We start from the raw sequence: 15,955 nt of genomic DNA on the forward strand, positions 1-15,955 counted from the left end.
CTAGGTCTTCAAGTGTGGCCCTTTGACTGAATCCAAACTTCACAGAACAAATCCTCTTAATAAAAGATTAGGGCCGCCCTAATCTAAGAGCCTCTTCTTAATCCTCATCCTTTTTTTGATCTCTCTGAAGCATTTGACACTGCTGGCCACCTTTTTCTCTTGGATATTCTTTTTGGATTTGCATGAATCTGTCTGACTGATTTTTCTTAGTTTCCTTTAATGGATTACTACTCATATCACTCTCCCTAACTGTGGGTGTGCCAAAGGCTCTGTCCTGTGTCATCTTCCATTTTCTTTCTATACTTGCTTTTGGTGACTTCATCAGCTTTAATGAGTTCAATTATCACGCCTCAGGAGATAACTTCTTGATCTATGTCCAGTCTCTTTCTTGACCTACCCCTGGTCTCTTACCACCAATTGCTTCTTGAATATTTTGAACTTAACATCTTAGATTCATCTCAAACGTAACATGTCCCCAACTGTACTCATTATCTTTACTCCTTTTCCTCCCCTCCATCACCCTCTATTCCTTTTCCAAACTTCCTAATGACTGTTGAGATCACTACTATCCTTCCAGTACCCAGTTTTGCAAACTCAATGTCATCCTCAAGTCTTCACTCTTGCCCCACATTTCAATTGCCAAATATTGCCAATTCTATCTCTACAACATCTCTCAAAATCACTTCTTCTCTCCACTCACATCACCATAACCCTGGTATAGGCCCACCCCCATGCCTTGACTATTGCAACAAGTCTCCCCTCCAATTTATTCTTCACACAGCTGCCAAAATGATTTTCCTAAAGCATAGGCCTCATCATGTCACTCCCTCCCCAACAAACTCCAGTAGCTCCCTAATACCTTTAAAGCCCTTCAGAACCTGGTCCCAACCTCTATTTCAGTCTTACATATTAGTCCCTGCAATATTCACTATGGTTTGGTCAAACTATTCCTCATATACAGCATTCCATTTTCCATTAGAATGCAAGTTCATTAGTGAGTAGGGATTGTTTCATTCTTTGTACCTGTATTTCTATCTAACATTTAACATAGAGACTTACATATTTTCAGTTGTGTCTGACTCTTGTTTTTTAGGCAATTGGGGTTAAGTGACTTGCCCAGAATCACATAGCTAGTAAGTGTCAAGTGATTGGTGTGAAGCCAGATTTGAACTCAGGTCATCCTGACTTTAGGGCCGGTGCTCTATCCACTGCGCCACCTACCTGCCCCACAGGTCTGACTCTTTGTGACCCTTTCTTGGCAAAGATACTGGAATGGTTCTTCCATTTCCTTCTCCAGCTCATTTTACAGATGAGGAAACTGGCAAACAGGGTTATGTGACTTGCCCAGGCTCACACAGCTGGTAAGCATCAGAGGTCAATTTGAACTCACGAAGATGAGCCTTCCTGACTTCAGGCCTGGCACTCTTTTCATTGTACCACCTAGCTGTCCATAATTATGCTGAACTTAATAAACACTTGCACAATTGCACTAGGTATCCCCATGCTTGGAATGTAGTCCATTCTTTTAAAGTCCTTGGTTTCCTTAAAACTCAGTTCAGGAGTCGTTAAAAACTTTTCCCAACCCTACTCCTCCACCCCAGTTACTAGTACCCTGTCTCCCCAAACTACCTTGTACTGATTTTGTGTGTGTGTGTGTGTGTGTGTGTGTGTGTGTGTGTGTATCTTATCTACCTGGTTAGAATCTAAACCATTTAAAGTCAGGGACACTTTTATATCCCCAGCACTTGGCACAGTGTTGGCACATAATAAGCAAGTAGTGAATGCTGGCTGATTGATTGATTTGCTAGCTTAATGTCTCAGTGTTGTTACAAATAATTCAATCATTAGGTAGGAAAAACCTAGATGATAACATTATTTAGCATCCTGTGGCAATTCATCAAAAATAATATTTTAAATGCTTATACCAACACTCGTGGCCTTAGGATACATCTGATTTGAAAAGGCGTATCATCTGGAACAATGGAAGCTTACAGTTCTTATATATATATAAAATGCTGGCTTTTGATCTGACTTGCTTTATCTTTTTATTGTTCAGTTGTTTCAATCTTGTCTGACTCTTTGTGACTCCATTTGGGGCTTTCTTGGCATGGATACTAGAATGGTTTGCCATTTCCTTTTCCACCTCATTTACAGATGAGTAACTGAGAGGTTAAGTGATTTGGCCAGGGTCACACAGCTACTAAGGGTTTGAGGCCAGATTTGAACTCATGAAGATGAGTCTTCCTGACTCAAGACCAAGCATTCTATCCACTGTGCCACCTAGCTGCCTTTGCTTTATCTTAGGCTATCATCTAAAAGAAAATAAAAAACAGCATACATGGATTCAACGAATAATTTTTATTGAATGGTTAATTAGCATTGATTACCACACATAAGCATTTCAGAACATGAAAGAAATGGAAAGCAACGAACCTGCTCTCAGGTTGGAGCAAAAATGTAGGTACATACAGAGAATAACATATAAGTCATATGAATTAACACAATATGCAATATGTAGGGAACATAGGAAAGAGTGTGCTAGTGAGCTCAGGTTATTTGCAGACTACTTCCTTGGACAAGGTTTTGAGTCAGAGGCAAAGGGAATGACGACTGAATGTAGGAATCTGGAGAGACTATTGACTGTACTACCAAGTAAGTGGTCTTGTGACCTCATAAGCAGGTTCCTCCCCCTCTTTGGGCCTCAGTTTCTTCATCTGCACAATAAAGAGGTTGATTGGATGAAGCTAACGTTCCTCCCCACTCTCTGGGTCTGTGAGAGAAAGTGGGAGAAGGAAGCAGATAGCCATTAAAAAAATCAAAATGGTCACAAAGGTAGGGAGTGAGAATCAGGGCACAATGAGTGAATTTTCTTGACTAGAGTAAAGTCCGAGAGCAGCAAGCAAGGAAACTGATGAGATAGATTTGAAGGGAGGCTTTTGATAGCAGAGGCAATCAGGTGTTGTAATTGGAAAAGAAAACCCAAAAACCAAAACAATAACAACCCAATAATCTGCTTTCTGTAATGGGGAGTCTAAGTGCTTTAAATTTCCCTAAAAAGGGGCCTTTTCAGTTTTTCAGAAGGAGCCCCCTTTTATAGCCTAAGAAAAGAGCAGCTGCTGAAGTCAAGACTGTAGATAATCCAATCAGTCTCAGAAGTCCTGGCACAGAAGGCAAGTTCCTCTCCAAGAAGGTGGTGGTGATTGGCTGGGCTGGCACATCCTAGATAAAAGAATATTTTATGTTAGTCCTGAGACAGGTGGAGGGGCAGGGCAGTTGGTGACACATGGGGATAGAGTGCTAGGGCTGGAGTCAGAAAAACTAGTTAAATCTGGTCTCGTACACTTACTAGCTATGTGACCCTGGGCAAGTCACTAACCCCTGTTTGCCTCAGTTTCCTCATCTATAAAATGAGCTGGAGAAGGAAATGGAAAACCACTCCAGTATCTTTGCCAAGAAAACCCCAAAATGGGGTCATGAAGACTCAGATATGACTTAAACAACTGAATAAAAAGGTGAAGGGGCAGACTAATGTTTATATCACAGTCACAGGATCTAGAGATAGAATGAGCTTCCATTGTCCATGGACACACAGGCAGCAAGGGATATAAAGAACCCAAACCAAAGAGACTTATTATATTTAGATGCTTCTGTATAATAGACTAAAAGTCAGATGGGGGTACTTTGGCCAAGCCATTTTCTTTCTTTGAGAATCAGTTTTCACACCTATAAAATAAAGGATTGAAATTTGGGGTCTCTAAAATCCCTTCCTGCCATGATTCCCATGATCCTCCTTTCATGGTGGTATTCTCTTCTATTTTTGAAGTGATGGGGGGCACTGTATTTATTTGAATTTTCTGGTTTTCCCTTGAGCAGGGGAGGAAAGTTAGCCAGTGATTAGGTAGGGATGTTGGTAAAGCATCTCCAAATATGTTATTCAATCAGAAAGCTTCCTGGCTGAGTGATAGGGGACCTGGCAGTATAGAATCTATGAATGAGCTACATCCAGCACACTCAAATCAGAAAATTCTAAATCTGTGTGGGAGTATATTATGGAAGAAGGCACCAGACAGCCCAGGGCTGGAGAGGTTTGTGGGGCAAGTGAGGCGAGGCCTGGTGATCTTAGTTTATAAAACTTAACCATCCAGCCTTGTTAGCTGTCTTTCACATACATATCTACTAACCTTATCCTAGTAAATTATTTATGGATTGGTGTAGTCTCTTTTCCCTTATAAACAAATCCTTGACCATGCTTACTTGTTACAAGAATTTTTTTTTCTTTTTTCTTTTTCTAACAAGGTGGGGAGTGGGATGGATAGAAAACAGATTAATTTTTAAAAATAGAGCGATACAGGTGGTGCTACGTTTTGAAATGTTGCACTCACTTTCAGATGAGGTCATTGTATTATTAGTTTTACTTAACTCTTTTACTTTGTTACAAGATACCTAGCACAAAGTGGAAGTAAGAACAAAGCACATCAATAAAACTTAAAAAAAAAAGGAACCCTAAACAACCCATTCTTGTATTTTGGAATGTGGATGGCATAGGTAAGAAGGGAAAAAGGGAAGGAATGCTAGGATTCTGGCATCTAGTTATAGCCCCGTGGAAGAGGGGTAAAGGTAATCAATTATCATATGCAGCAAATCCAAATTCACAGTCAAGCCACCCATGTGGGTAATGGACTTAGTAACTCAAAATCATCAAGCAAGATTATTTACAAAATAATCAATTAAACTGGGTGTGGTGTCATCTGTGAATGTGGGAAGCTGAGGCTGGTGGAGGGCTTAAGCTCAGGAATTCTGAGTTGCAACGAGCTAGGATAGTCAGGTGTCCATATGAAGCCTGGTACTGACAAGGTGAGCCCCTGGGAGTAGGTCTGTGGAGCCACCAGGCTGTCTAAGTGCCTAAGGATGGGCAAATCAGCCTAGGTCAGAAACAGAGCAAGTCAAAGCTCCCATGCCAATTCGTAGTGAGATTATGAGTACCCTCCTCATTTCTAGGCTGGGAGAGATAGGGATTTCTTTTTCTCACTCTCTTTTTCTTGAAAAACAAATACACAGACATATATGTGAATATATATGTATATGCATGCATATATTATATATATAGAAAGAAATATATTCATATGTATGTATATACACATATTATATATATATATAAAACATATATAAAATATCTATATAGTAATGAACATTTACTAAGCAACCTACTATGAGCTAGGAAGTATACTAAGTGCTAGGTACACAAAGACAAAAATGAAATAATCTGTGCCTTCAAGGTGCTTCTATGCTGTGGATGACAATATGTCCTCCTACAAGTTTATATAAAATAATATGTATATAACATATCTTTATATGACAAAATAAATTCAAGACAATTTCCAGAGAAAGCACTAGTAGCTGGATGTATTAGAAAACGTTTCACATAGATGGTGATGCTTGAGCTGAGTTTTGAAGGAACTGAGGGATTCTAAGAGGCAGCTAGGTGGTACAATGGATAAAGTGCTGGGCCTGTAGTCAGGAAGATTCATCTTCATGAATTCAAATCTGGCCTCAGATACTTTTTTTTAATGTAAAACTAAAAAACTTGTTTTTCTTAGTTGCCTCTTATGGAGCCTTGCTGCCAATGAATTTTATCTAGATGCTCATGTACTTAGTTGTCTGTTTCAGACTGCATCACTTCCTGAGGTAGGTTTGGACAAGTATATGATTATTTTAGCCTTTTTTCATGCTTCAAGGTCTGCTTCTGGATCATAATATTCTGGGTCTTAGTATATCCATTGTACTCATGCCCTTAATGATTGCACAACCATATAGTGTAGCTTTCTCTCCATCTTCATCTTTACCAAAAGAAGAGGTCTAATAATCATGAAGAAGTGAGTCTTTTTCAGGTTAGATAGTCACTGAAGCTCCTTCCAACTCTGAAATTCTATGGGTGCTTCTGTGCATGAATAATTTTAGTTCACATTCATGCTGGAGCCTACTCATTGTTTCCATCATTTGACTTAAAAGCCATCCTTTTGTATTTCTATGGCATCTTTCTTTAGATTTCTTAATAAGCACTACATGGTGTTCAAGAGTGGGACAAGTTTCTACTTTCATTCTGAAGCCTTTCTTCATAATGTCTAGCATCTTGTTAGCCTATTTGGGCCTGATGCAGCATGAACTTTTTGGAGAGGAACAGTTACTAAAAATACCCTTTTTAGATTAAAGCATTAAAAAGGGTCTCCTTCATTCCCTGCCTACTTTTTTACTCTCTGTTACCATTTTCTGAGATTTTCCCAGTTTCCCTTATCACTTGACTTTTCACAACTCAGAAAATCTTAATGTCTTTTGTAAGATTATAGATTTTACCAAATGCTTCTCTTGCAGATCATTTACAAAAAATATTAAACAAGATTGATCTTAGCACTCATTTCTGAGGTTGTCTCCTATTCAGAAAAAAAAATCAGCTTGTTCCTACTCTTTTTACCTTTTATGTTCTATCTTGTTAGTTCTTTGTGACAAAAATATACACAACACTCCCATCTCCAGGCCCATGGTAGGTACTTCCTTAAAACATTCTTTGATTGAAGCACATAAGCATTTATTTTATGCCATTCATCCTGCTAAGCACAGGGGATACACAAATATACACAACCTTTCCACCTCCAGGCCCATGGTAACTCCTTAAAATATTCACTGGCTGAAGCACATAAGGATCAAAAAACTATATTTTTTCTTAATTTTTTAATAATAGTAATTTAATTTAATAATAATAAAAGAGATTTATACTAATGTCATCAGACATTACCTGAAGTCATTAGTACATCTGACATCATGAAACATCACTTACCACAGATTCTGGTTCTGACTTCCAGATTTCATCCTCTGGAATTTTTCCCATAGCATGTAGTACCTGAAATGAGAGCATTTCCCAGTGAATCCTACTAGTTTAAATGTAACTTGTAAACCTGCATTAAAGGAAAAAAAAAAAGAACTCTCTCCTCTTCCTCATGCATCCTCTCCTCCCTTTCTTGTTCCCCTCCACAGTAAAATGAAAGAAGGCCATCAGCTCATCAGCTAATCATTGAGTAGTCTGTATCTTTCCACCCCCCTTAGTAAAACAGAGAATTGACCTTCCTCTTTGGTTATGACTGACTGTTTCAAAGCCAAGACCTCAATAAAATGCACAGATAATGCAACTCTATAGATGAAGTATAAATAAGTGTGTGCATTTATAAAAATGATTGTAGTTAATTTTTTTCCCCAAGAGTGGGGGCTTAAATTGCTCCCCACCTCCTATTACCCTTTCATTTTATTTTTGAAAAAACACATCTGAACCTGGAAACCAATGTTATCTATGTATTTAATTAGTCGTTTCCTGGCCTGAACTGAATTTCCCTGGCTGTTGGTCTGGTTTTCTTTCTTATCTTTTCTGCTCCAAATGGAGGGCCTTCTTTGGGTGGGACCTGGGTGGTAATCAAGGCAGAGGAGGAAACAGTAATGTAGAAAGAACTCTGGATGTAGAGTTAGGAGACCTGGGGGTTCAAATCCTAGCTCTGTTATTATCTCTGTGATCTTTGGAACTCACTGAACTTCTCTGGGCCTCAGTTTCCTCATCTGCAAAATGAAGAAGTTAGACTGATGAATTCCAAAGTCCCTTTCAGGTCTAAGTCCATACAATCTTAGGCATCATGTATGAGTTACATGTCTCAATAATGGACAGAGTAGTGAGTCTTGATCTAGAAAGTTATTTGCAACCATTTAACTATCTCCATTCCCTCCACCAGTGTAATAGTCTTATTTATATGGGTGCTAGGAGAGGGACATCACTTATGTATTCAGAATTCCAGGGAATGTGTCTGTGGGTTTGCCTTACAGATTCTGGAGCTGGATTTTTAGCAGTGTTATAATCTGCTGGCTTTTATCAAATATAATACAGAAAAAGAGGATAAAAAAAAGATATGTTTGTGTATAATACACACACATATATTTGCAGGACTAGAGCTGTGATTTCATTGGATTAGGGGATTCTTGGTGAGGAAATGCTTCCCAACAATGCAGATCAACAACTATTTTGCAACTAAGTCTTAAACAAATGCTTGTGTAGCTGGGTGGCAAAGTGGATAAAGCACTGGACCTGGAATCAGGAAGACCAGGGTTCAAATCTGGACTCAGCTTACATGCTGGGCAAATCACTTAACCTCTCTTTGCCTCAGTTATGGAGATTATGGAAATTATAGTAGCATCTACTTCCTGGGGTTGTAGGACACATCAAATAAGATATTTGTAAAACATTAGGTACAGTGCTTGGCACATAGTAGGAGGTATATAAATCTTAGCTATTATTATTTCTATTATTATTTCATGACTTTCCCAAGGTCACATAACTAGTATGTGTCAGAGGTGGAGCTTGAATACTTGAGAGACCAGTCCTCTATCCACTAGACTGTATTGCCTCTCTCTATATACAAGTGATATTTTTAAATGATAAAAAAGTACCTTTTACCCTGCTTGGTGACTTAAAAATATGAGCATAAGAATAAAACTAAATTTGGTACAACAAATTACAAAAGCTCCCACAACCTCTTCCACCTGTAGAAGATAAATAGTATGTGAGGTTCGTCTAATTGGTATATTCAGGGTCATCTTTTGGAAGTCTCAAACATGCATTTCTCTAAGTATTAAAGCTGGAAATAAGCTGAAATAAGTATTAAAAAGAAGTATGCAAATGAATTCCTAGCTTTATCAGAAATGAAGAAATTTTGAAATTTTGGGCACATTTCAGCTTTAAATTGTTTTGGTCTCTTATTCCATAGTATTTTCTTGTGGACAACTTAGTTCTAGCTTATTGGATTTTAGGAGGGGGAAGAGAAGAGCTGCATTTGCATTCTTCATCTTGGGAAGTTATTATAAATAATGTGACATAATTCTTTAGAAGGAATAGAACAAAAAGCATGGGATATTTATTTCTGTAATAACCTCAAGAAACTTGGAAATTGTTGATTTACTTTTAAATCTCTAATTCATTCTGCTCATATGAAGGTTGAGGCTCTGGGAAAAAAAGAATTCCAAAGTGGATATGGGATCAAACGGAGAGTTTTGGATATACATGTTGTTAAAATTGATACACGGTCTTTTACAAAAATAAAATGTAAAAATGGAGCTTATGCTTTCATGGCCAATATTTAAATTTTTTTGTTTGTGTATACGAATGTTTGTTATTGTGATAGTTGCTCGGAAAAAAATTGCAAAATTAATTTAGTTTTAAAAATAGACATTGACTCCCTTCCCATACCTCTCTAGCTGCCCTCTCTCCTGCCTCCACTGCTCCTTCCATATATCCGCTCCAGTGTGTAGCAGTCTCCGTTCCAGCAAAATAAATCCTGCCAACTGGCTGGCGAAGAATCCTTGAAACCGAAGCAAAGAGAAAGAGAAGGGAAAAAAAGGGAAAACAGCTTTAGAATTCCAAAACAATTGTTCTTGTTATGGAATGAACTATACTGGCCGTGTTCCAGGGAGAACAACAGCAACCAAGGATTAAAACTTGCCCCAGCTCACAGTGCTATGTAGGGCACACTGCACAAAAAGAAATGAAACCCAGCAAGTGCTAGTCCCTGCCCCTTCCTTGTTCTCTATGAAGTGGGATAGAAAATAAATGAGGTGAACCACACTTTGGGGCCTCTAGGTGGCGCAGTGGATAGAGCGCCAGGCCTGGAGTCAGAAAAACTCATCTTCCAGAGTTCAAATCTGGCCTCGGACACTTACTAGCTATGGGACCCTGGATGAGTCACTTAACCTTGTTGCCTCAGTTCCGTCATCTGTAAAATGAGGTAGAAAAGGAATTGGCAAAGCACTCTTAGTATCTTTCTCAAGAAATTGGGTCACGTGACCCAAATGGGGTCCCAAAGGGTCAAACATGACTGAGCAACTGAAAATACCACACTTATTTCTTCATTGGATCCCCAGCCTTAGGAGACCTGCATTGCATTCACAGGAGCTCAGAGTTGGCAGGGATATTGGAGGCTATTTAGTGCACCTCTATCACTTTACAGTTGAGCAAACTGAGGCCCAGAGAAGTTCAGATTTATCTGAGATCACATGGCTAATTGGTGGTTAAACCGAGACTTGATCTCTGAGATGTTTATCTGTTCCATTAATCAGGTTCTGGGATTTTGTTGGAATGAGCTGTCTTTCTACACTATGGTCTGAAAGTCTTTTGCAGTTTAGTAGATGGCCTTCACAGGATGCTATGCTCAAAGCATGTTATCAACTTGAAGTCAACATCCTGTTGACGAGTCTCTCTGAGCTTAGCTAGATAGGCTTAGCTAAGCAGGCTGATCAGTGGGCCTGCACTTGAAGTTTTGCCAATGTGTAACAGAATTTGCCACACCTTAGACTCTGTTGGCAGAGAACCCAGGGTTACCCCAATGCCATGATAAGGGATTAAAGTCTAAAATTAGGGAGGAAACATGATTAATAGCAATGAGAAATAGTACCCTTAATCTTAAAAAAAAAAAAAGCCAGCAGGCAATATGATCACAAAAAAGCCACTTATCATATATTTCTTGTTATAGATAAGATGAGGTAAGATATATCAATTTGCTACTGAATTGATTATATAATGATATCTCAAAATATCCTAATAAAAATCCTTTTAAAATGGGTGTTCTACTTTCTCTCAAAGGTGGTGGTTAGTCAGCACTAGCCTCGGTCTCCTATACTAGAAGAAAAGATATCAGCATGCATTCGACAGCCAGTTAAGGTAAAACCTTTAATAGCCTTTGAATCTGCACCCAAATGTTGGGTCAAATCTAACTCTGTCACTTAGGTGGCATTCCTCTAAATTTGGAATCTGAATAGCCTGGGCTCTTCATCTTAGTTCCTGTCTTTCTGATTGTGGCTTAATAAACCATTTTATGTTTCAGTTTCTCCATCAGTGAAAATGCAACAATAAATCAGGCCTAACATTTTCAAGAGGATGTTTTTAACAATGAAAGTGAATTTTATGTAGAACCCTCAATGTTCAATCAATCCCTTTCTACCGGGGAACATGTAAATAAGAGACAAAGAATTACTTTCCAGTTTATTCTGTTGTTGGGCTATGCTTTGTTGGCCTAACACATCTAGTTATGCCCCCTTCAGGTTTCCTTATAATAGAATAAAAGTGGATGACCACATCCTGACTCAGGGAAACCAGGAATATGTTGACAGAAGAGCTAATGCTGAGCTAAGGCCTTAGATTCTTGGCTGTCCAACTCAACAGTAACTTTCATCGCATGTAGGTTTAAGTGGGGGCGGGGGGGTTAACAGTACCTTAAAATTTTCATAAATCCATTAAATCTGTATTGTTCTGTCTATATTTTATTGCCTTTTCTTCTTCTATACCATGTTCAGTCATTGTTTCCTCTAAAACATTGGACTAAAAAACCATATGCATTTGCCTACCACCAATACACATGAAAATGGTACAAAGTAACAGAAAGGAGAGAAAAGAACTCAGAGAATCATAGAATTGTAGAATTTTAGAAATAAAAGGCAAATTTCAGACCCACTACCTCATTTATTCCTGATTTAGAGTATATCCATTCTAATGTAAGCTAATATCAAGTGAAGATTCTAGTTCTTGAAGACTTTTCTCTCCTTTTAGAAAACATTACAAAGAATGTCTCTTTTCCCCCAAAATGAGCTGAATGTTTTTCGTATGTATATGATATTTGTATTATAATAATGTTTTGTTATTGCATCAAAGCCTTACATTTGGAAATAAAGCTGCCACATTGCCAGGAAGGTCACTTGCAGCAAACTGAGAATGGTTTCATTCAGAAAAACATGTCTGCTTTTTGATAATCTCTACCTGTTTCTCAAACATTCTAGGTCAAACAAAACCTATCCCACATTTTCCTAAGCAATTTCTTCCTTTATTTATAATTTACTTATCAATTCTTTATGCAATAAATTCATTAGGACACAAGTCTTCCTTAAATCTATGCAATACTGACAAACATAGCTTGTGATAGGACCACAGAGAATCCCAACAAAATCATGATCCTGATGACCTGGGACTGGTCAATGAAATCATTCTCAGTTTGCTGAGAGCAGCAGTGGCAGCCTTATGGTGCCTTTATTTTTAGATGCAATATGAGACTTTTGACCTGGTAATGAAACATGTAGATGATCATAGTACACAAAGAAGCCATTCGGGTTAATTGGGGGAAAAATAGAGACATTGCCTATATTATCTCCTAAAGAAAAAGAAAAAGCTTCAAAAACCAGTAGCATAGCTCTATAGAAAGCTACTCTATGCATCATGAATATTGACATAAGTGTAGATGTCCTCTAAATGAGAGGGAATTGAGGCAGTAGGTCTGAAATGTTCTTTCCAACTCTAAAATTCTTAGAACCAAAGAAAGTCATAGCTAAAATCAACCTTAGTGATCACCTTCACCACTGGGGATCTTGAGACCTCCCTTCTTGATTTTTATCATTCTCCTGGGCTAGTTGACTGCTTGCAGGACTTGGATGAGATGGGAGTACAAAACTCTACTCCTTGCAGTGAGGTAGACGATCATGGGAACTACCATTTTCCCTGTACTTGCTTCTTAAGGTTCTTCAGGCCTTACCATCTAACCTGCCTCTATACCCTGTAGAATTCCAATATTATGATTTGAACCACTTTGTCATCTAAGAGCTCTTGGGTCTTGCCATCTATCCTACCCCTGACCCTTATGTTTTCTGGGTCATTCCATACACCCTGCTGCAGCTGAGCTTTCTTTTAATTTTATGTGTCCTCTTCCCCCAAATAGATTATATGTTCCTTGAGGGCAGGGACTATTCTCTTTTTTTTTTAGTTGTATCCCCTGTGCTTAACAGAATGAATGACTGAAAATAGGTGCTTAATAAATGTTTTTTCATTTATTGATTCACAAATTAATTCATTTATTTATTCATATACCCCACAGTTGTGAGGATAAGGTGAAATAATATTTGTAAAAATATCTGTAAATAAATATACAAGCCTTAAAGCACTATAAAAATTCTAGCTATTATTGTTATTATTATTATTATCATTATATAAGTGAGGAAACAGAGGCTCCAGGTCACTCAGCAACACAGGTAAAACTAGAATCCAGATCTCCTGATACCTAATCCAGCGTTCTTTTTATCTCGCTATTTTGTTTCCCTTAGGTATTCTGACTTAGTTTCATATCCAGACCAAACTGATTGAAATAATATGGTTGGCACCAATAAATTACTATGTAAGATGTTTCTGATGCCCAAGATGATTTTTCTAGAAAATTTTCTTCTCTTTATCCTGCTACCTCCTCAAATTGATGTCCTCTCTTTACCTTTCAATGCCAAAAATGTAGAAAGTATTTGTTATACTTGTAGCTTCCACTCTTAAAGCCCTTTACAGTCTGGTTTCTTCATTACCACTCTACTGAAAAACATATTTCCAGGTTTACTAATGCCCTCCTTAATGACAAAAGTCAATAGTTCCCCCTCATTTTTACTCTCCTTAACAACTCTTCAGCCCTTGATACCATCACTTTATTTTTGATGCTTTCTTCTCCTTTGGCTCAGATATTTTTGACTCTTCCCTTTCACTTATCGCTCACATTCAATCAGTAACAAAGTTCTATTGATTCCTTCCTTTAACACCTCTCTCACCTCTCTCCCTTCTTTTCCATCTGTAGGGCATCCACTCTGGTCTGGACTTTCATTACCTATTGCCTGGACTATTGCAATAGCCTCTTAACCATTATCTGATTCTATTTTCTCACCTCTCTGATCTATCCCTCACACCATTATAGAGTAATCTGTCTAATACATAGGTCTGTTCACATGACCTCTCTTCTCAAAAACTCCTGGGTCTCATCTCTCACCTAAACTCCTGGCATACATCACCAACTGCTTACAGGTCAGCTCCAGCTACATGTCCTATAGGCACATCGAAAATGGAACCCATTTATCTTCCCCCTGAAACCTAGTCCTCTTTCTGACTTCTCTATTTCTTTTAAAGGCATTACCATCCTCCTAGGATAATCTCAGAGTTATGCTGAACCCTTCACTCTCTGTCATCCCTCCCCCATCCAATTAGTTGTTATGTTTTACCAATTTAACCTTACATTTCTCAAATCCATCTCATTTCTCTACTTATAATACCAACACCCTAGTCTATACCCTCTTCACATCTCACCTGTAGACTCACCTAAGATTATGGCAGTAGTCACCTGTCTCCACTCTTTCATTTCTCCAATCTATTCTCTATATAGCTGTCTAACTGGTATTTCGAAATATGGGGTTGACCTCGTGCCATTCACCTGCTCAAAAAATTTTAAGTGGCTTTCTCTTGCTTCTTGGATAAATAAGAACTCCTTTGGTTGACCTTTAAAAGTTCTCCAACTTATCTTTTCTAATTTATTTCACATTATTTCCTTAGTCAGCTAGGTGGTACAGTAGGTAGAGTGCTGGGCCTGAAGCCAGGAAAATCTGAGTTAAAATATAGCCTCAGATACTCACTAGCTGTGTGACCCTGGTCAAGTCACTTAACCTCTACTTGCTTCAATTTTCTCAACTGTAAAGTGTGAATAAGAATAGCACCCAACTCCCCCAGGGTTGTTGTGAGGATCAAATGAGATAATATTTGTAAAGCACTTAACACAGTGCCTGAAACATAAAAGGTGCTATATAAATGCTATTAGTATTATTACTTTACAAACTTTATATTTGAAGCAATACTTGTCCTTGTACAAGACATTCCAGCTGCCACATCTGTAATTTAGGAAAGGCTGTCTTTTATGCCTGGATGCTCCTCCTCCCTACCTCTGCCTCCAGGAATCTTTAGTTTTCCATGATAATAAAGGATACATTCTGATGTTACTGTGCCCCTTTTATCAGTCTGAGTGGAGCACTCGAAAGGTTGCTTCAGAGCATACCCTTACAGTGCCTTGCACATAGTAGGCACTACTAAATATCTGTTGAATTGAAAGCAAAAACAAACAAAAACACCTTCCAGCAATGGTTCATCATTGCTTCCCAAGGTCTTCCATATTCCAACTCCAATCTTTCAGCTTTATTTTTTACGATTTTCCTTCATGTACTTGAATCCAGCTCTTTTATTCATCATCCCTTATTCTCCTGCCTTTTGTGCTTTCATACATACTATCTCCCAAGCCCAAAATGGAAATTCTTCCTTTCCTTTAAGATCTGATTCAAGCAGCACATTTTCCAGGAAACCTTTCCTGAGACCTTCATCTATAATTGATCTTTTCCTTCTTGAACCTTGGGTTTCATAATGGTCTCCCTTGTACCATTATCTGTTTTTTCCCCCTATATGCTAGATTATAAATTATATTTTTTGTTTCATTTTTAAAATTCCTATCATTTAGCACAGTGCATTGTACAAAATAGGTACATCATTTGTTTAACTGAAAATAGGCAGCTGTATCCTGCAAACAAGAAGCAAACTTAAAAAACTAAGAAGCTCTCACTTACTTTTAATGTCAGAAATCATTGCATTTCCTTTCATATTGCCATTCACGTACCATTATAAGTACCATTATAGAAATAAGTACCATTTTAGAAAGTACAAACTCAACAAAAAGTTACCATTTCTGAAGCTACTTGCTGATCATTGGAATTAATATTCTTAAAAACATAGTAAGAGGTATCATGTTGGCTTGAGAGTTATCCTTGTGGTCACCCCCCTCCCCAAAACCCCACCCCTTTCCCAAAGGGAAGCTTTACTTAAAAGAAGAAAAAGCTGCCTTTGGGGCCTGATTAACTTCAACTTCCCTGATACAACTTCCTTCCCTGCTTTGCATCCTGCTCCCCACCCTCCAATCCTCAGTCAACATTGATAAGGACTAGGACAAAGCTGTCTCTGGGATGTGATTAGCACCAGTTTCCTTGATGCACCTCCCTGGTCATTTAATTGCATCAAAAGTCCCAGGCACGTGGAGTCTGGGCCTCT

At 38.3% G+C, this 15,955-nt stretch overlaps 1 protein-coding gene across 2 annotated transcripts in view; it reads right to left on the reverse strand.

The window, feature by feature from the left end:
• Positions 1 to 2,339: 2,339 nt before the first annotated feature.
• Positions 2,340 to 15,955, reverse strand: part of LOC114052800 (amine oxidase [flavin-containing] B) — a 144,885-nt gene continuing 131,269 nt past the window's right edge. For both annotated transcript variants that reach the window (XM_027875517.1, XM_027875518.1), the window contains exons 13-15: positions 9,278 to 9,389; positions 6,833 to 6,895; positions 2,340 to 3,219 (exon numbers count right to left, since the gene is read on the reverse strand). In XM_027875517.1, the coding sequence (XP_027731318.1) occupies positions 3,067 to 3,219; positions 6,833 to 6,895; positions 9,278 to 9,389 (328 nt within the window). In that variant the 3' untranslated portion in view covers positions 2,340 to 3,066. The remainder of the gene's footprint in view (positions 3,220 to 6,832; positions 6,896 to 9,277; positions 9,390 to 15,955) is intronic.

Source organism: Vombatus ursinus, unplaced genomic scaffold, assembly GCF_900497805.2.
Source record: "Vombatus ursinus unplaced genomic scaffold, bare-nosed wombat genome assembly UNPS02014809.1, whole genome shotgun sequence".
Lineage (NCBI taxonomy): Eukaryota > Metazoa > Chordata > Mammalia > Diprotodontia > Vombatidae > Vombatus > Vombatus ursinus.